General features: G+C 41.5%; 1 protein-coding gene across 1 annotated transcript in view; it reads left to right on the top strand.

Moving 5' to 3' along the window:
* Positions 1 to 21,975, top strand: part of CMIP (c-Maf inducing protein) — a 138,268-nt gene that overhangs the window by 61,265 nt on the left and 55,028 nt on the right. The window contains exons 2-3 of the mRNA XM_074157917.1: positions 10,335 to 10,460; positions 21,063 to 21,113. Coding sequence (XP_074014018.1) covers positions 10,335 to 10,460; positions 21,063 to 21,113 — 177 coding nt within the window. The remainder of the gene's footprint in view (positions 1 to 10,334; positions 10,461 to 21,062; positions 21,114 to 21,975) is intronic.

Here is a 21,975-nt window from a genome sequence, read left to right as displayed (position 1 = left end):
CTTTTATTGCTTCTCACCTTCAGATGTGCATCACTAGGTGCTGGCTGGGTAAGTAGCTGGGTTTTTTTCCCAAATTACATCACCTAGAGACACATCTGAATGGTCTGGTGTGTTGTGTTGTGGGAGCCTCTGCCTGGTCTCTTGAAATGATAGCAGAGAGGGCAGGTACTTCTGTTTCTTTGCCCATGTGTGAGCCCTGTACCAGAGGATACAGAGGAAATAACTGAGTGCGTCTTGTTGGGGCCTGAATCATCCACTTGGATCAGAAAATACTATTGGAGGACTAAGATAGTTTAGTTTTCAAAAAAGCAGTGTAAGAGAGAAGAGCAGTGGGTAATGTATTAGCGTCTGATAAACAAGGCTTCTCTGGAAATGCATCTCTTTGGAGCCGCATGCATCGCAATCCCTGGGGGGACTATTGCAGTTCCTTGGAATTCTTCTCCAGCCTTTCAGGAGCCGCCCAGATAAAAGGGTTTGCCAGTTTCACTGCACCTGATTGAAGAGTTGCTCTTTGTTCTGCTTTTCAAAGTGTGCCTGTTGAGAAGATGATAAGGACACCTTTCATAAGCAGGTGCCCATGCTTCACTTCAGGCACTCTTTATTTAGTTATCTTGAAAAATAACTTGCTAGGCTAATAAATGTTGTATTGAAACAAAAAGTTTGCTGGTTGTGTATGTCAGTTTCATACCACTTCATTCACCGTGAGCACGACGCCTTTATGATTTTAGCTATTTAATTTTTTTAAAACTGAAGAGAAAGCGTCATTTTAAATATCTCATTGTATCTTTTTGCATAGTAAGGGAGCTTATGAAGGTAATTTAGGTTCTGACTGGTGCTCTGCGTCCTCTCCATTATGCATTTACCAGTCAACTAGCACTTTTCTCAAATATTTACTCTGATATTTCACTGCAGTTGCCCTCTCCTGCTCCATTCCCTCACCATCTCTCTTCCATGGAGGTATGGCACATACTTTGGTTACCCTCTATTTAAATAGCAACACTCCCTTTCAGTACAAACACTCAGTCAGTTGTTAAACAATGAGGAAGACCAACAGTGGAGGAGGTTATGGGTGGGTCCAGGAGTGCGCAAGCACAATTTTGCAGAAGGCTTCCTGCTGAAGAGAAGAAAAAGAAGCTTTCTGTTAGTGTCAGGGTGTGATTCTGTAGGGCTGAGAGAGGCACAAAATGAACAGGAAATCACTGCTGCCCACACAAGAGCTGGGTCTCAGTTAAAATTGTGTAGAGCCGTCCAAATTATTGTTGAAGGTAAGACACGAGAAACAAAACACTGGCACTTTAAATGAGTTTTCCCACTTCCTCCTGTAGCAGAAGGTGATTCCAAGGGGCTGTGACTCATCCTCAGGAGGTCCCTGTTTTTTTCGCCTGACATCAGCAAGAGTTCAGTGAGACTGTCCTTAACAGAGTATCTGTAGCTTTTTTGAAGGCTCTGCTACATGTCCTTCTCTTATGTAATGTACAGCAGAGGGCTGTACTAATACTTGGCTGGGAACTCAAGACCTGATCATTTTTTCTCCAAAAAGATCAGAAAAGGACATTCCCCTGTTGGGAATTGAGAAGTGCAGTCCCTGTCCTGTACTTGTTCATCAGATTGAGATTGGATGTGACATCCTGGGAACTGGAGGGTTAAAAGTGCATTTTTATTTATTTTTTTTTTAAAAATTGTTAATGGAAACAATTTGACTACTACAGTGTCTAAATGTTTCATGGCTCTAAAGGTAAAAGGCATGGACATGATAAGCAGTGTTGGAGGATGCTTGTTTAAATGAAGAACAAGAACTTATATATTAGCATATTTATGCCATGTTTAGTTTTGCAACAATTTAATTTCTAATTCTTGTAAGTAAAATGTAATAAGAAATGAGCTGGGATGTGCATTAAGAAGTTGGTGAGAACTGTTAGGGTTGGGGAGTCCACGAGTCAAATTCTACGCTTCTGATGGGACATGGGATCCTGGATAGCTCAGCTTCTTACCCATTTGGTATTTTATACTTGGGTCAACTCTCAGTTAAACTTCACGCGTGCAGGTAATAGAGGGGAATGTATTTCTTCCCTTGCAGCTGCCTTCAGCCTTTTCAGTTTGTAAAACCCTAAAATTTTCCATGGGAGGTGCAGATCCTTGCACAGCGGATGTGACCCTACTGATAACAAATGCGGTTTCCTTCTTCACCTTTTGTTGACCTACTAGAGATAATGAACCACAGGGCTCTGGAGATCTGTAAACCAGAAGTAAAAACCACTGTTAAGTGCAAGGACAACGTGCAATAGAAACATGCTATTGCCATTACCTAAACCAGTTCTGAAAAACACAACTGAGCAGAGATCTAATGTGTGTAGTACATGTTAGTCTGTCCACATTTGTTTCCAGTTACTTAATAGACTGATTATTTTCCAGGTGCCAACTTTGTATTTGAAATCAGCTGATGATCTTTAATTTCCAGCTCTCAGGGCTGCCCCTGGTTAAAGCAGTCATAGAATCATGGAATGGTTTGGGTTGAAAGGGACCTTAAAGACCATCCAGTTCCAACCCCCCTGCCATGGGCAGGGACACCTCCCACTAGACCAGGTTGCTCAAAGCCCCATCCAGCCTGGCCCTGAACACCTCGAGGGATGTGACATCCACAACTTGCCAGGCAATTAACTTTCCTAGTCATTAAAGGGTGGCATTTTAGTTTAGCATACATTGCGTCTGGCTTGGTCAGAAATCTGTGCACCCAACCCTTCCTCCTCTCTCTGGTTTATCAGCATTTGATACATTTCATGGCATGTGACACAGCTGATTTATTGAAAGAAAATTGAAAATAGAGAGCAGCCTTGACTCAAGAACGGTTTGGGGATGCAGTTTTGTTTTGTGTCACACCATTGTTGCTATGGTGACTTAGCAAAGATCTGTTTAGCAGTCACTAGATGTTTCATATTCTGGGCAAAAGTTAGGGATTTTCCGATATACCTCCAACAGTTGTTTTACAGAAGTATGTGTGTGTATAGTCTTCTGCAACAAGTTGCTGCTACTCTTGCTGCTTCTGTTGAGAAGGTGTGTACCTGCTGTATTTTAGCTTGTGGTGTCCCTCCCTTCCTGAAGTAATTTCAAGGAAGGCGGTTAAACCATCTACCTGTCTCGTCAAGGCTATCAACTATTTCTTCCCCAGGAGGGATGTCATAGAGTGCAGTGATGAATGCAAAGGGATGGAGAACATGAACCCTGCTAGGGAATGGTCCTTCTTATGAATCAGTTATGCAGTTTTGGAGGAGGAGAAACATGTGTTTGGAGCTGATTCACGTGGTTGGAGTCAGTAAGTCTGAGATCTTTTCCCACATCTCTCAGGCTTCTCGTGTCACCAAAGGTGTGATCAAAAGCATGATGCAGCTACCACCTTAACTGAGATTTTCTTCTTTGAGGTTGGTAAGTGGGAGATGGTGATTCTTCTGTTCAGGTTCCTTGTGTTCATTGGGTGGGGTTGAAGGCTGCAGCGCAGGCTTGGAGAATTGCTGCTTCAAGCAGAGGTGCTTGTTCCACCCGGCAGGCGAGTTGGGCCAGCGTCTGTGAGTCTCGCTGCATCAAACACCGTTCCTTCCCTTTCCAGCCTCCCGTCTCTGGCAGGGGAGCAGCCTTCCTGCCCCTGGGCGGTGATCTGGTGTGGTCTGTCTCAAGCTTGGCAGTGGGGTGGGTAGGTGCACCTTGCAGCATGTTCTCATCCCTGTTAGCGGAGGTTTGAAATCAGGAGACAAGGTTTCTTATATAGACGTGACCTCAGAGAGTGCTTTTTGGACACCAGCACCACAACTGATTAAGCGTTCAGTGCTACTTGAAGTCCCAGTGGAGTTCTCTTTGCCATGCTATGGTAGCCAGAGAGAAAGGGTTGATTTCTTATGGGCTGTTTAGACAGGGTCACCTTGGTGATGGGCTTCTTCAGAAAGTCTTTTAGATATGTCTTATCTTACTCCCAGAAATTCAAATAGTTCTGTTGGTAAAATAAACTGAACACTCATAAGTGATCCTTCAGCTGGGTTTCACAGTAAAAGAGAAAGATCTAATTTAAAAATAAAATCTGTATGCTTTTCATCTGACATAATTAATACATTTTTCTTGCTTATTTGACTCTCCTGTCATGGTGCACATCACATACTATGACCTTATTTTCCCTTCTTGATAATGGACTCCTATTCTGTGCTTTAAACTTATATCAGATCTGAATTAATTTGGAGTTCTTCGCTGGTGTTTGCTGCACCGATTATGCAGATTTTGTAGCTCATATGTCTTAATGTTGAGACCAGCTTTTTCTTGCTGGCTCTTTGAACAGTCTTGGCCTGTCTGTTTCCTGTAGCTCCGCAGAAGTGATACCTCAGCCCTGCTGCAGGTCGGAAGGCTTTTTTTCCTGCACGGTCTGGGGTAATCTGTTTCTTACTGGCAGCTCTTATATTTTTATCAGTTTTATAAGGTTAATTAATGCAATAGCCCCCAGTCCCAGTTGTCTTAAATATTTAGAGGAGAGGAAGAGATTTATGCACTTTTTTTTTTTTTTTTTTTTTTTGCGGCAAAGCTAGTTTCAGTTGAATTTCTATTGAATTTCTGAATTAGATTCCCAGCTGGTGTAAATCCATGAAGTTCCACTGAAGTCTTTTGGATCAGCTCAACTGAGGATCTGGCCCTTTTAATTAAATCGTGTCGCTTACTGAAGTTGAGCTACTTTGCGCGGAGCATATGACAGTTAATGCTGAATTTTTGTGTAGACAAGTACGGGATAGCAGAAATATATCTCTTTGTGTAGCTGTAAAGACAGACAGGTGGGTGTGTGTACATTTATACACACACACACGAATGTTTATACACACAGTCACCCCCACACAAATAAATGTAGGAAAACCCTTCCCTTTTTTCCTATCGTTAATTATGCACTAATACACTCTAGGCTTCAGCTGATGTGGATGGGTAGAGCCTCGCTGAACATTTGGGCCACTGTGTCCGAATTTGTTTCCATGTACCCAAAACCAACCAACCAAAACACTACTGAGTATGCTACCAAACTTGGAGACCCTTGGAAACAAAGCAGCTCCAAGGAGAATTAATTTAGATTCTCCCCACTGAGAGGTCCCTTCCCCACAGGTCCCTGTATTAAACACCCTTTTCACCCGTGTGGTCCTTCTTCTATTGCACAGAGCAGGTGACATCTCTTCTTATGGCCCAGCACATGAAACCACCTACTTCCTGGGAAGAGTGTTAAGGGAATGGTGATGATGAGGACACTGGAGGTCTGGGAAGCGTGATGGATTAGATGAGAATGTTGTTCCAAGGATGCTCAGAAATTCCTTTGTGCAGCTTTGGGGCAGAGTTGGGTGTCTCCCCGCTGTTAGTCTTTCTGTCTGTTTTCTTATCACGTTAATCTCTGTCAGATTAACATTGACTTTAAACTCTTTCAAGTCGTTATGACAAGTGAGCATGGCAGTAAATTCTTCCATATCAAGAGTGAGACAAATTGTACTGCGCTGCATATTATGGCGTAGTACTACTAATTGCTTAACTTGATAAATGTCTTCTGATAGGTTATATACTTAATGAACAAAGATGTTAATTGCTCTTATCTGAAATAGCTACATTTGCAGGGGCGTTCTCTGGAGCCATGGATGTCTCCTAAGAGAGATTTATTTCAAATCATCCATTGTTTTCAGCAGTTTCAGAGTCCATTACCCTTCAGTGTGACGACTGAATAGTCTCCACCCCCATCAAAGTTTCGAGAGCAATCAACTCTTCCTACGTGTTATTCAGCAGCACCAAAACTTATTTGGGTATGGAAAACTTTATATATATTACAGTACGCTCATCATCCTGGGCTATGGCAACACGGCTTATTCTTAAGAGCAGCCAAGAGAGAAATATGCACCTGACAGTGGAAGAGCAAGGGTCTGGAATAGCCCCGTTTCTCCCCACCATCTGGAGTATTTAATTGGGAAAATCATTCTTCATTGTTGTTGTGTTGGTTGGAGTTGTCGATCTAAATATGTTTTAATGCAAATAACTGTCTCTATTTGTAGAATTCATCTTTTCTAGATGCTTTCTTTGGAAAATACACAGCTGAAGATTTAGTACATTGTTATATGAGTAAGTGCATACAAGCCTCATATTAACAATGGACGTCATGTTTATTCTCTGCCTTTTAGAATTTCCCATGGAAACAAGTGGGCAGATTTTTGCATTATTGAGTAGTCTGCTGCTGCCGACTTTTCCCAGAAACACTACATGAGCCTACATGTTCTTCCAGTTTTGGGAGCACCGGATTCCCCTAAGATTTGATTTGTAGTAGGTTTTGGTGTGTGGCTATTCTGGTACAAAGTTATTTCAAAGTTGTATGATTAATAAATCTTTATGGAACTGAAAAAAGACACAGTTCTCACTGAGGTTAAAACATACCTGATTTCCCAATGGAGAAATTGCATGTTTCATTAGGAGGCTAAAGGCTAACGTGAAGAGAAAGATGTTTCCTTGACTTAGGGTATTTGGTTTTTGTAATAGATTTAATTTTCATTTATGAGACTCTTACAGTTTTTCAGAGCATGTTCAACAGCAAACAGCCAGAAGTTAAAAATGTAACTGTAAATCTATAAGCTGACATATGTAGATTCTCTGGCCAAAGTTTCCTAAGTCAGGATTAATTTTGTAGAGCGAATGAGAAAAGTGCATTATCTTGCTTTGTTTGATAGATTTCAGACTTTGCCAAGAAATATAAATCTCCTTTCAAAAGCGACAGCTATAAAAATAAGAATTATTATTTCCTTAAATAAAGGCATTTTCAACTGAACTTGATCTATTGCTGCTCAAAGATGCTGTGGCTTTAGACTGCCTCATACCAATCGTTAGACTGAAATATTCAGGTCCTCACTGCTCATTCCCTTCCCCATGACATGCTGCCCCCTAAGTTATGTTAACGTACTGGTTTCTGTTTCATGTTGGAAGTGGGGCCGAAGGAGCTAAAAAGTAATCTGGCAAAAAGCTGGACAGGTTCCCTGACCTGCCTGGTGCCACAGCCGGGCAAATATTTGTATGGGCAGAGGCAAAGTGGGTGGGTGGAGGTGGGAATGCTCCTTAAGACTAGTACTGATGCCAGATGCTTCGTGGTGACCCACTGAGGATTGCTGCTGTTTTAGGTATTTTCAAATCTCTGAATCCACGTTTCTGGTCTTGCCTGTTGTTCTAATTTGAATTTCCCATGGAGTGACCTGGGGGTGAGGATGGAGCTTCTGGGGGGTGTGTGTGTGTGTACAAGCAGGACCAGCTGGAACATGAGAACGCGCAACGCTTGCACTGCTTATTTATCGACCACAATGATTCACCGTGATCGACGTTCGCATACCTGAATGTCAAAATAGCCTGTGTTTTAAGAGGAACCAGTGACTCAGGCTGTGGTTTTACCTCAGGCCATTTCCTGATAAACGGCTGAACTATGCTCGGTCTTGTGAAAACACAACCGGGGAACACCACTCTGTCCTCCCATCTGTGTGTGCGCAGGGATTAGGGAAAGGACACCTTTGTGTGGGGCTGACCTTCACCTCGTCAGTGCCGTGGTCTCTCTGTGAGGAGCACCGTAGCCTTCTGAGGTCCAGGAAGGCTCGGGTCTGAGAAGAGCCCTGTTTCAGTGCTTCTTCAGAGCATTTCTGCACAGCCCTTTTGTGGGAGTGTGGTCTTTGGTGTTTGACAGCATCTAGAAGCACAATTTCAGGGAGCTCTGCACAGCGATAAATCACTTTGCTTTAGACTCTTTCAATTGCAAAACAGAGGCGAAGCTGCCTATAGCTGGCATTTTCAGAACTGGAAATATTTCACTTCTACAACGTGGTGGTTTTAATGAAAAGAGAAACAATGCATATAATGTTGCTTATAGGGATCAAAGTAGATTTGGGCTATTTGTTTTTTGAGTAAGGTGGCGCTGTAATAAAGGTACAGTGTGAGAGTTATGGCTGGATAGAAGGTATGGAAGTGGGATCATATGAGTGCTATATAAAGTACTTCATTGGCATAATGCTTTCATTTGGAGAGATTAACCATCTGTGTAATTCCATGCTATGGTTTGGGTAGTCTTCCCACCCTTTGCAGACTGCAGAACTCTGTGTTCCTCTGTTCTCCTTAACGAAAAGAGAAGGAATTCTGTCCTATGAGAAGAAGTTATGCCTGAGATGAAATCACTTGTGTATGGCTGCAGAGCTGTGATTGAACTGCATCAGTTACCTTTAATGCTGTTTAAATGGGCAGTTTAAGGTATAGAAGAGGCTTCTCTTGGGAACAGATTCTGTGAGAATTCTTCAAATCCTCTTTGAAGTTAATGGAGGGTATTAAGGGCAGTCAGCACCTTCTTAAGAGAGAAATTTAAATTGCTTTGATTCATTTCATTTTATATTTGCGTCGACTGGTTCTGCATTTCTCCCTTCTCCCGTCTTTCAGAGCATGTTTTTGATAACTTTGCCTCCTGAGCATACTAGATTTTATGCTGGCTGTTTTCATATTTTTTCCCTGAGTGTTGTAATGCTGATTACCGAAGGATCTTGGGCCTTTGACTTCCTGTGAGAACGAGATAATTATTCTCCAGTAGGCAACGCATGACGTACAGTATCAGCGTTAAGCCACTGGGATTCCAGTCACTAGTGTAGAACAATATTGTGGGTAAATGAATAAGCAGAAGTTTATCATACTTCCTGCATAACAAGGTTTTCGTTAAAGAGACAGCGAAAATTGTTTTCGGCGAGGGCCAGTGTAAACTGAACGCTGCTGCAACAAAAGTTACTGAAAAAAATATTAAAGTTCAATTCCCTGACTTGCTGGGCTTTTCTTGCTGAAAAGGCAACCGAGTTTTTGTAGCAGCAAGGGTGGATGACAGGGCCGTCATTGCATTTTGGCAGATGACGTTTATGGCCTTATGAACATGTATGAAGTGTATAACTTCAAAGAACGATTTCCAGATGCACCACCTACTTAACTTATGGAAGAAAGTTGTACCAATAAGAAGTAGAGATGTTCCAAATGCAATTTGCTTATTTCACACTCGCCCCCAGGAATCCTGTGTTGTGATTTTAAGAGCTGGCCCCGTTTGACCCTGAAATAGATGTGGTTTCTCCCTTGCCTTCTTTATTTCAAGACTGTCAGTTAAAAATAACTTATGTATTGTCACAGTGGGAGTAAGTTTGAGAAGTTTAAGTTTTATGTAAACCAGCAATAGTGAGAAAATAATTCATAAATGTAATGAGCTCTATTCTCTTGCAAGACATGGCTAACCCAGGGGCTTACCCACACGGTGGGATTAATCAGCATTTTTGTATGAAAATAGTTTCTCTGCCACAGCAATACTGATCAGTTTGCTTATGCTATAGCGAAGCCAAATAAATGACATCTTTGAGGATCTGTTAAGTACTCAAATTACTTTAACAACATGAAGACTTGCATAAAATATGGTGTATGTACGTATACTTGATAGGTACACAGCTATATCTCTGTGTTTACTTACATTTAGCACATAATTTTATGTGTGCTTGCGTATATACCTTTATATTTCAGCTTGTCTCAGAGGTAATTGTACTTCTGTAATGCCTAAGAATTATGGGGACACTAATAAGGAGTTCCATGTTTTATGTTTGTTTCTTTGCTGCTATCAATTTATGTTGTACATGTAATTGCAAAGCACAGTTACTTATTTATGTTTTAATTGTGACTTTTACTTTAAACTGGGCATCAGCAGTCTGTGCAGGAAACCAGTACTTATGTATAGGCTGAGATGTGTAGGTTGGTTGCTCTGCTTTTGCTTGAGTCTAAAAACTGAGGGCTGAATCTTTGGATTCAGTAGCAGTCTAGATTCTGATGATGGGCTGATTCTGATGGTGGGCTTGATCAACCTTGCAGCCAGGGAGAAGAATGTGTGGAATAAAACTACCTTAATACAGTACATTGCTGTTCTGTCTGTGCGATTGAGATGCTTCTTTATACATTGACAGCATGTGCATTGCCAGACCCCTTGAGAGCTCAGTTCAACTTGAAATAAGGTTCCATTGATTTTGGGTCCAGAACAAATGTAGTTTGACATTTTTGTATTTAAGGCTCCTAGGTCTGGCCTGGTTTTGTTTTTATGTAAGTCATCTTAACATTGAACAAGTTGGATGAAGGGGCCGGATGGATCTTTCTGTTGAATGGCCTGTATAGGAATTTTGCTTTCCGGTTAGATATTTTGCAGGTATTTTCAACGCAAAGAGTAATATTGATAGTGCTGTTCTTACTTTGAAATTGTGAAACTTCTGATGACTAAGTAAACATTTTTTTTCCTCTCCTTTGTTTTCTTGCAGCCAACTGGGTACATGGAAAACTCCATTTCCTACAGTGCTATTGAAGACGTTCAACTGCTCTCCTGGGAGAATGCCCCTAAGTACTGTTTACAGCTCACAATCCCAGGGGGTACTGTCTTACTGCAGGTACAGTAAACACAGAAGTACAACTTTCTTTCTCTCTTACTATGAATCTCCTTTGACTTCTGTTTGCTATGCATGAAATCTTAATTAGACGGACTCAGAAGAGGCTGAGAACACAGTGCTGTCAAATTATCTAACCACCAGAAAATTTGCTCAGGGTGATAGCTCTGAAATTCTTCATGTTGTTGACAGTCAAAATGGAAATTTTGGGCCACAGTGATTAAATCTTTTTGCTGATTTTGTGCATCAAAATAGTGATCTGTGGAAAGGCGTATTGATGCAGGCCTGGCATAATTGTATTTTTAGATAGTCCTATTCCTGCATGAAACAAGTGAAAAATTTCACCCTTTAACTCAGATAAGAAACCCATAACTTGCACTGGATCTGAGATACACCTTTTTTTTTTTTTTAGAAGGTATTTGATCTTCACTGAAAAATTTCAATATATTTTTGTGGATATCTACATATGCTAGTTCTCTAAATGTTGTTTTCAAACAGGAGACACTGTGTTTATGTTATTCCGCATTTCTTCATCCACTTGTGACGCTTTGTAGGACTCCTGAGGTCATTCTAAGTTTTAGTGGCAGAAAAGCACTCCACAGCACTGAGCTTTGGAACTACTTTAGAAAAGCAGCTGAACACCCAGCTGCTTGGCCCCAAAAGAACTGTGAACAGTCATAACTTGAAAAAGACTGAATTGACTCCAACTTAACTCTTACCATAGTTCTCAGTATTGTTTCAAAGGCAATTTGTTACTTGTTACCTTTTGGGGATTAATTTTGTAGGTGAATATACAGCCATGACTATTGTGTATATGCATTTCATGCAGGTAGGACTGTAAACAGACTGAGTGAGCAATTTCTGCAGAAAATGTGAAGAAAAGATCAGTTTAAACTGTGGATAACTCATGAAAAATTAAGAGGGATATCTTGCCTTGAAAAAGTATGAACAACTAAAAAGAATTGATCACAACAGAGCTTGTGTGTTTGGGTGTACGCACACATACACTTCAACTGTACCGCTTTTGCACAAAATGTAGTCCAATAGATAAGAAGGTGGGAACATACTGAACAATACACTAATGACTGTGATGATGATGTCTGCTGGATCATTTGTCCATGAGAATCATGGTATGCAGTGCACTGATCCGTGGTGCACAGTTCAGTATTTAGAGTAGAATAGACTGTTTCAGTTGGAAGGGACCTGCAGTGATTACCTAGTCCAACCGCCTGACCCATTCAGGGCTGACCAAAAGTTAACGTGTGTTGTTAAAGGCATGTTAAAGGCATTGTCCAAATGCCTTTTAAACACAGACAGGCTTGGGGCATCGACCACCTCTCTAGGAAGCCTGTTCCAGTGTTTGACTACCCTCTCGGTAAAGAAATGCTTCCTAATGTCCAATCTAAACCCCTTCTGGTGCAGCTTTGAACCATTCCCAGGCATCCTGTCACTGGATACCAGGGAGAAGAGTTCAGCACCTCCCTCTCCACCTCCCCTCCTCAGGAAGCTGTAGAGAGCATTGAGGTCGCCCCCCAGCCGCCTTTTCTCCAAACTAGACAAACCCAAAGTCCCCAGCTGTTCCTCATGGTACGTTCCTTCCAGAAGGAATTTTGTTTTTTCTTGGCAGTGAATTGTTTGGTGAAGCCCCTGTAGTTCCACAAAGTATGTGTCGCCATCTATCCAGGGTGGGTTTAGTCAAAGCTCTTCTGAAACAGCTCTACCTGCAGATCATGAGAAAAATAACCCAGGTGCTACCCAAGGCTAGGTGCCGAGCTGGCCTATATTTTCCATACTATAGACTTCTGTAGAGATGTGGAACAGCAAAGTTGACTCTGAGTTGGGAAGCCAATATGACTAACACTGGTATTGCTAATATCTCCATCTTGGTCCAGCCCTCCTTTGCCTTCATTTCATACAGGCTGACGGGTCTGTCCGTGCGCAGAGTTGTTTACCAGCAGCCCAGAGAACACAGTACTTGACTTCAGCCCTTCGTGTGGTTCCTGTGCCTTGGGTTTGGGATGGTTTTGGAACGTCAAAAAAATATAATGAGCTTTTGATGATTTTCAGCATAGCAAATGCACTTTCACTCTGAAATGGGTAGAGGTGTATATGGAAACATTCATGGCCGCATCCTTTGTGGAGTTTATTTCTGGAGCTCCTTTCCATTTACTTCACTGGTGTAATTCTGGGGGTTTGCAGCTCTGTAAGAGGGGGCTGCAGCTGTTCCCCCGTTTTAATCTGAAAATGGTGCAGTTAAGGAAGTTTGGGATGACCTGAGAACATATAACTCTGTGGACTCTCCTGGTGCATGGGTGGCATTTATGTGTCTTTGAAACACAGGCCTGTGTCCCATGGCACATGGAGCAGACGTACGTGCTTGTGCTTGGTGCCTAGTGAATTTATGTGGCTCAAATTGACTTACTGATTTTAGGCGTTACCGGGGAGCGTAGGGAGTCTGAATTTCAGACAGGCTGCTGCAAGTCCACCTAAGTCCTCATTCTGTGGTTTGAAAAGCCTCTACTGTGCGTGACACTGAGGAAGGCAGGAGGATGAGCCATGGTATCCCAACAGCTAGATAAGGGTCCTCATTATTGATGAAATCTTCCTTGCCTAATCCATTAATTGAATTATTGAGAAAAAAGCTGATTTGTCAAGTTGGATGATTTTGATTTTTTTCTTGTGATAATTGTCATTGGCCTTTCTTCCATACATTTCCTTAGTAGTGCTAGCATTTATATCTGTTTCAAAAGCTAGAATAGTTGCATCTGCCTTTCCAAATTCTGTTTCTAAGTCTTTAGTCTATATTTTATGGTTGCTGCTGCTTAATAGGAAACAAGACAAAGTTTGAACCCACAGCTGCCTGCTGAGCTTAAAGGAAATTGGTGGGGTGTGCAGACTTTAATCTGGAGCAGCCTGCCATTTGTTTCTTTAAAAAAAAAAACCAACACACCAAACCAAACACACAAATAATTACGTTTGTGAGAAAGTAACACCTTAGTGTAGATGCTTTGGTATTTTCTTCAAAATGATTGGTGTCTTTATGTGTAACCTCATAGGAACTGATAAAGAAGTGGAGGGAGCTGGGCTTCTGTTATGTTTATTGCTGACTGGTTGAGCAGAGGGGATCAGATTACATTATAACTCTATGGGAATGTCAACATCATTGAAAATACAAACTTTAAAAATGTTTTTAGTATGACTTGGTCCTTGGTAGTGTCTCGATTCATCAAATGTGGCCAGATCAGAGGGAGTATAAAAATAGATTTCCCTTATACAGCTGTAATGTGTATTCACAAATCCAAAACAGTACTAAAAGCTGTTTAGTATATTTAAGAAAGCAAGATGAAAAACTGGATTTATCTAGTAGTCAAGTTCAGCAGAAATTCTCTGGTATACGTGACAAAGAGTCTAAGAATCCAAAAGACGTATTCACTGAGGTGCTGGGAAAGGGAGATGCTGAGAAATTAGCCCTTGCATACTTCAGTTATTTCCAGATTTCTGAGACACTTCAATACATTTATGGGAAATTGGGACTTAACAATCTTTTACAAAATCATTCTGTCCTGCTGGTCTGAGCAGCAGCATGCTCTGATGGAATGTCCAGCTCTATCAGGAAGCGTATGATAGTGGAACAAGTAAAACTAGTCCAAAACATGTTCCCAGTGCACTTTTGGTGAAATCTGGTTTTGTTTTTGTTTGTGTTTTTTTTTTTTTTTCCAAAGGCTTGATCTAACTGAAGTTTATATATAGAAAATTTTAAAAATGAACTGCTTTGACTACGCCCCTTATTTTACTTAATATATGATTAATTTCAATTTTATATTTTTATGTGTTTTTGCACACGCTGTATTGTATGTGATGCTATTGACGTGGTTTGATATAAAATGAAGCATTTTTGTAGTTGTCAATCACAAGCTTTCCTGATTTTTCATTTTGCAGAAATATTTTAGATTCCAATTTCTGCTTCACTGATTTGAAGCAGAAGCAAATTTTGGACAACTGGCACTTCCCTCAGATGGAAACTAATTTCCAGCAGTCCTTGTGGGAGGATGTCAGCATGGGGCGTTAGGGCGTCCTTCATGTATTTGTCTGTGTTAGGCATGACAAATGCCACAAGAGAATCCAAGTCCATGCACAAGTTCTCAGCCCCCCTGTCTGCTGTCACCAAGGTCTATTTCTGGCTTATTACTGCACGGTAATGAGTCAGAGAAGGAAGAGTGCCATTACCTTTCCTTACATCATCCTGATGTCCTCCCATAGCAATACTGACCCATCCCAACCTATTTTAACACATGAAATCTGACAAGCAGCGCCGGAGGTGATGCAGCTCCTCTTAGGAAACCGGATCAGGATAACAGGATGTGTCTACCTGGGTTTCAGAGAAGGATTTGGTTCTCAGGCAGCGAACGGCTTAATCTGGGCTGGGATCGTATCGAAGAGTCGTCTTCGTGCGTGTGCTTCCCACTCAGTGTTTGTTGTATAAGCACAACTGTCTGAGCACAGGCGTGTTTCCCCGCCCGGCGTTTGGGGATTCTCATCGTCCCTTCTGGGAGCCACAGGCAGTTGGCTTCCTAGACATGCTGGGGGCTTGTGTTTTCTTTCCACCTGCCAAATGATGTGGTCCCTCAGGTTTTTTTGGTTTTTTGTGTTGGGTTTTTTTTTTTCTTTTTTTTTTTTTTTTTCTTTCCTACAGTTGGGATAGCAGGTGTGAAAGAAGGTGTTGCTGAAGCAGGTTCATAGGTCACAAGCTCTTTAGGCCAGGAAATAGGGGCTAAATTTAGCCTTTGAAGAAGTGTGAGCTCTTTAGTGTCAGCAATAGCTGGGCGTCCTCGCGCTGGGCTAAGCTTCTGCTCTTCTGCTTTCCCCTTGTAAAGCACAATGTGCTATTATGGTATTGTCTGGATGATTATGAAGAGGATGCTGCTATTGATAGTGAAATAACTGGAATAACCTTCTGGAAGAGATTGAAAAAAAATTAATTTCACAAGCTGCTTAGCACCAAATGTAGGAAGAGTCCTGGGAAAAAGGCTTTGGTATTTCAGTCATGACGTTACGGCCTGCTTTCTTGTGGTGTCCTTTCTTTTGGATGGGTCCTAAATGCCTTAAAGCCGCCACTTCCATCCCTATCGCTAGTGGTGTTTTATTCATTTCTTGGCAATCAAGTGTAGTCAGAAGGAAAAACAAACAGAACAGGAAGCCTTGACAAGCACAAGAGTCACACGTTCAGCTTGGGGCTCGAGCACGCTGTTTGTGCCAGGGAGTCCCCACGGTAAATATTTCCACTGGTTTTTTTAGTAACATTTTCTTTTAGATTCCTTGGAGAACCTGGCTTTTGTTTTAGGTACGAATCCAGCCGATGTTGCTGGTGTGGAGAGGTCACACAAGGACCAGAATCCAGCAGAGACGGGGAATATTTTTGGGAGGAAAACGGCATTTCTAGCAATTACCAGCAACTCAGTACCTTGACTTGAGCCAGAAGAGTTGAGCCAGATTTCACTTGCAGGCCTGCCCGTGCCACGGAGGTGCGATGCTGGGATGTGCATCAGCAGTGTCAAGGCTTTGTACGGGCTGTGCGAGGCAGCAGGGTGCATGCGGTGGGGGTTCGGCTTCTGCAGCCCTGAGCTGCTCTGCTCCGCTGCTCCTGGGGCTGACGATAAATTGGTGCAGAGAAGCCCGCAATATCTTTCAAGTCCCAGTAATGAGGATCAGCTGGAGGAAAGCATAACAAAACCCCATCCTGCTGACCAGAGAGCAAGAAAGGGAGAGAAAGAGAAATGTAGAATAAAACCAGGAAAAGTTAAAAACCGAGTCTGGGTCGTCAAATTCCACTTATTGGCACGTTTTTGCAGACGGCAAAATCCCCTTAGCGGAGGGTATGTGTGAAGGACACTTGTAAGGAAAAATCTGGGAACTTTTTGCTGTGTGGACAAGCCTGTTCTTGTATTCTTCTGAGTAAGGCACATGCCAGTAAAAAGGGATGTCATAGTGCTAACTTACCGTTAAAGGCATGTGTGGTGTGGTGGAAATGACAAATTTTCTGCCGATGCTTGTTGCTGTAGACATATTGGTATCAGTGGAGCTGTGAGTCTTTATATTGGCCAAAGGTCTTCACCATCATTTCTGGAGTGGTCGGTTTCTGGCGGAGTTTCAGGTGTTCTGTTTCTCAGCAGCATGCAGGTTCCTATTTTGTCTCCTCCTTGCCTGGGTGGAAATGACTGCAGAGACTGTAACGCTGGCATGAAACAAGTGTTCAGTTTTCCTATTTTTGTGAGCAAAAAGAAAATCTGCTTTTAAAAAGTTCACTGCTTTTTAATGAAAAAGTGTATTCCTACTTGTTGACTAAGAAATGAAGTAGTTTGTGTGCAGACAAAAACAATTCCCTTTTTGAGCAAAGATGTAAATTTACCCATGTTGACCAAAGCTCTGTATGTGCAGGTTTTTAATCTCTTGTGCAGTTTTCCTCCTGTGAGCAGTCTTTTTGAAGCTGATGAAATTAATCCTGTGAGTAAATTTGGTACTGGAGTTGATCCCAGGTGGCTTTTCCTCTCTGATTGAACATTTGCACCCCCAAAATTAGAATATAAAATCCTTCAGAACACAGTTTCAGCATGAACTCATCTTAAAAAAAAAAGTACTACCTACAGTAGGCATTCTTAAAGTAGATATTCTTCCTCCTCATTGGAATAATAATAAATAAGCTGCAATTAATTTGAATCTTCTTGCACCTTTTAAGAGTTTTACTGCCACATTTTCTTGTTTTCTAAAGTACTTTTCTACTATGTTGTGGTTATTCAAAAACGACGGGAGGCCTTGATTGTGCAAGAAGCCCCAGTCAGTTGGACCATGTGCCACCCACAACCCTGCTAAAGCCATTGCATTTGAGAACAAATTCTTAGCATAACCGGGGCCTAAACATACCAGACACACAGGGGGGCCCAAACTATTGCTTAACACAGATAGGTTATAAAATCTTCATTATACTTCATTGACTATTTGTAACAATATGAGGCAAAACATTTCCAGGTTGAATCTTTTTTTTTTTTTTTTAAGCTGGAAAGAAGAACCAGGCCCATTGTGTGGGCAAAGGCTGAGAGTAAGACAAACTTTGGCTGTGAGGTCAGAGTGCCTAAGGAAAGCCTGTTTTAAAGTCTTTTGTGTCTCATTTTCTCCTCTTTATTGTACCCTGGAGCTGAATAAATATAGTAGGTTATGCCCCCAGCTGCAGCCAAAAAATGTAGGTGTCAATTCCCAGGAAGTGATGACTTCAGTGCAGAAGTGCTGGGCTCCAGGAATGCACATCAGATGAAACTGCAAATGTGTGTGTGCAGCCCCAGTAAGTGAATTGGAGTTCCCTCCACTGCTTTACGCTTTGGTGCTTATGGCTCCAAACTTCAGAAATTTTATGCGTGATAACCTGTATGCTTGAGTAAGTCAGTGTGTGCAGAGGTGGCCGTCGGCTGGAGAGCTGTCAGGATGAGCACCGACAAGAGCCTGATGGCTCTGCTCTCATCCTGGCATGCTATGAAGCTCACAGGTTTTTTTTTTTTGGTGAGAAAAGAAATATTGCCTGTAGTCCCTTTCTCGGTGTAAGCCTGAAAAAGAGAAGGGAGGAACAAGGGATGCTGTGCAAGAGCAAGCCCTTCGTTGTCCTCTTCGAAAGATCCAGCGTTTCCTGCATGTGGCTGTGGTTTTGCAGCTTGCTGGGGTCGGGCAGGCGGAAGGGTGCACTGGGAGGATTAGTCTCTGCTGTCTGGGAGAAGTGGGGAACGCTGGTGTCAGGCAGCTCCATCCAGATAACAGTGGTTGGGTTAAATGCGTTCGGTCTGTCAGTGCTGGACACTGTGGAAAGAGCGCTGGTGAAATGACTGTTGTCTTTCCAAGTTCCTCTTACTGCGGAGTCCTGATCATCAATAGAAGCGTGAGGAATCCCTAAAGGTTTGGTTTTCCACTTCTGCGTTCACTTTGTCTTCTTTGTCTTCAGTTTCCTTGGAAGTGGTCTTGAACGACAGCCCAAGCTCTGAGGGTTTCTAGTTTTAGGGTGGTTCTTACTCCTAACCTAGATCCAGATGCAAGTTTTCTTGGTCACTCCTCCTCTACAATAGCTAACACTGCTTGGTCCCACACTTGGAACCTGGTCACTGCTGATTTTACTTTTTAAATGCTTTTTGTATGTTGCTGCTGTCAAGTTAAACAAGTCTTTCCTCTGCTGGTTTTGGTTTTGCCTTTTATAGCATTCTTTCTTTGTTTTCTTCTCCGGAATTTGCAGTCCTTGTGTCTCTACCCCTGCCTGGTGCTGCTGCCCTCATTAGCAGGGTCTGTCACCCAGTTGCTGTAAGGCTCCAGTTGCACAGTCTATCTACACCTAGTATTTGCTAATTCTTTGTAGTGGTCTTACGATCTGTAGCTGCTGACACCCCAAAAGTGGGAGAATAATGAACAGTTCTCAACAGTCCCCATTTAGGGCTGTGGCATTTGCTCTTACTTCAGACTACAGTGCGTTTTTGGTTCAAGTCATGAGATGGTCAGACCAGGGTCTAAATCAGGTTGATGTTTTGCCTGTTTGAGAGTGGTACTTCATCTGCCTAGAATATTTTGGATTTTATCAATTTAAATAACAGTATCTTAGTTTGCATAGCTCCTATATACTTAATCTGCATATGTTTTGGGTTTTTTTTAAGGAAGTAATGGGTATGTAACTTGCAATATTATTGGTGCTACACGTGCTCAAGCCTACAAAAACTTTCAATTTTACTTATTCTTTAAAGGGCTTTGATGCTAGCATCTGAAATGAAGGGGACTTTTGTTCCCCTCCATGAAATAGTTTTTTTCCTTTAAAATAAAAGAAAAAAGGTTCAATTTGAAATTGAATCTTTCAAAGAAATCTGGCCAGTTTTTAAAGCATTTTGTCTGAACAACAAGAAATATCTTAAGTATATTTATTTAATGTCTTTTAAAATATGTTTAAAATGTTTTTCAGGCTTTTTGTGGCAAATTATTTTTGACCTTTTTATTATGTTCAAATTTAGTATAAAGTATACTGAAATGAAATTCAATTCTCTAACATATATAGTGAAAGGTCTATCTTATAATATGTTATAATGCACATGTATACATAAAATACTTTGTAAATAACAGAAAAAAGAAAAGGAAGTGATGCTTTTTGTTACCATTTGCAGCAAATTCATATTCTGATCTGTCAGCATTCTTCATGAAATGGCAAGTTTGAGAAACTCGGTGGTCAGCCAAAATTATTTATGATATTTTATTCTAGTTTATTGCCTAGAGATCTACTGGAGGAGTAGTTGATTCTCATTAATAGATAAATAATATGTAATACATATATGAAAGATGATTACTCCATTTAATTCAGAGAAATCGGTCCAAATTTGTGTCACTAAGACATCAGCATCTTGAGATTAAACATGGTTTTGGTAACCGTGCAACATTTTTACTTCTAGTATTCTCGCCATTATCAGTGAACTGAACCAATTTTAGGAAGTTAAATTCATTCTGTGGTGTAGGTTTTGAATACTTACCTGAAAAGGTGTCGGGGAGTGAAATTTGTTGAATGATGCTTTAATTTGCAAGAAGTACGTGGTTTTTAGCGGGTGAAGAACTTTGCCTTTTTTTTTTTTTTTTTTTTTTTTGTAACATGGATTTACAGGCTGTCCTGTAATTTTCACTAATTGTGTAAAACATTCTGAATCGTAAGTAAAAATTACCCACTGGCAGCGATGAGATAGAGCTGGAAAAGCCAAAGGGCATCTCTACCCTCTCAAATATTTCAATCTTATGTCACCTTGTTAAGGCATGCATATTTACGTCACTGTAGACGCTTTTATATTTTTTGATACCGAGCCTTTTGACCTTTGGGAGCGTTGAACTATTCCTCCATTGGCTACGAACCTGGCTTCGCACTGAGAATTTCTGGCAGCCGTGCTTAATACGGACAAAAACGGGTGATCACTGGGAGTGATTATTGCAACATTTACGCCGTTGCTGCAAACAGTCTGTGCAGGTATCTGCACGTCTGTGGGTGTTATGCTTTTCACTCTTTTTTAATATCGCTGAAAGAGCTAAGATGTTATTTGAATTGCTTTCGGGCCAGCTGAGGAACAGGACAAGAAGGGAAACTAGAGTATGGAAAAAAAATCCACCCCTCCTAGTAAAATGTCAACCCGTCTTCTTACTCTGCTCTCGATGATTAATAGCAAAGGCAAATGTCCTACAGACGTGAAATATCTGACCAAAACCTGGTTGAAATCAGGGAGATTTTTCACAGTCTTTGGGTTGGACACCGTTTCACATGAGGTTAATGTTCTGTAAGGTTTTGGCTCAGTCTTTCGCATTTGCAGCAAGGTCTTCGTGTCACTGCTTTCTGTGGAAATAAACTGGTTACAGTGTAAAGCTGCACTTTGAGCAAAGAGTTTCCCTCGCTCTGAGGCTGGGGGTGAAGTTAGCCAGGGTCATAAAGTTCAGAAGAATATAGTGAATGCCGCCTTACTGGTTTTAGGGCACACATGGGTGATTTGCTTAGTTTTGGCTGGGTGATCTGAAACAGTGGTAGAAACTAATGATTCTGTTTGTAACTTTTATTTATTGCAGGCTGCAAACAGTTACCTGAGGGATCAGTGGTTCCATTCTTTGCAGTGGAAGGTAAGTTCTGCACTTCACTGTCTTCCTTGTCTGCCTCTAAAAATACTTTTCAGCATTTCCTGTTCCTTCATTGTAAGAGCCCTGAATGGATAAAGTCCATCTCTTACAGAAACCCTAAATCAGAACATGTATGCAGTGTCAGCTTGTTCATGTCATGAATGAAGTGGTCAAATTAACTTGTTACATAGGCCAGTTCTATCAACATGTGTGATTGGCTTCAAAAGGTAGATAGCCAGTAAATTCACACTTAAACAGTATAGAGACTGGATGGTTTTGGTTTTGCACTATGAAGTGTAATAGGTTTCAGAATGACTAATCATAATTATGACTAATTACAGCCTAATCATATGCTCTGGACTCTTGGAATACTTGGGTTTTCTGTTTGTTTTTTTTCTTGTCCTGAGAAACTAGGGAGAAAAGGTGTCTTTTAGAACTGCTTATTGTAAGCAGCATCAGTCTGTTACACGTCAGTCTGTGTTCAGGCTTTAGGATGATTTGGATTTAAAGGCAGTTTCCATTTCAGAGGTCTCGAGCCCTTTCTCATTTTCGGTGGGAGCAATGGACTGATTGCCCCGAGTAGGGGAAGCCGATCACAGTGACAACATTGTCTCTCAAAAGCAGCACATTCCTCATTGAAAACTGTAACTGCTGACCTTTAGATGGAATCTGTACGGATATTTGGTGCAGCTGGAAACAAGTCTTTGCCAGATGCTGAACATGGTTGTCCTCTCTTGTCTTGCGGTGGGAAACACAAAGCGGTAGGTTTTCAGCTCAGGACTTGCCGTTCGGCAGGGTTTCAGTGAAGTCAGCCAGGTTGGCTGTGCAGCTTATCAAGATTTCAGCCTGCTGACAGCAACCACAT

This window comes from Numenius arquata, chromosome 13 (assembly GCF_964106895.1).
Source record: "Numenius arquata chromosome 13, bNumArq3.hap1.1, whole genome shotgun sequence".
Lineage (NCBI taxonomy): Eukaryota > Metazoa > Chordata > Aves > Charadriiformes > Scolopacidae > Numenius > Numenius arquata.
This window is presented reverse-complemented; position numbering and strand designations above follow the sequence as displayed.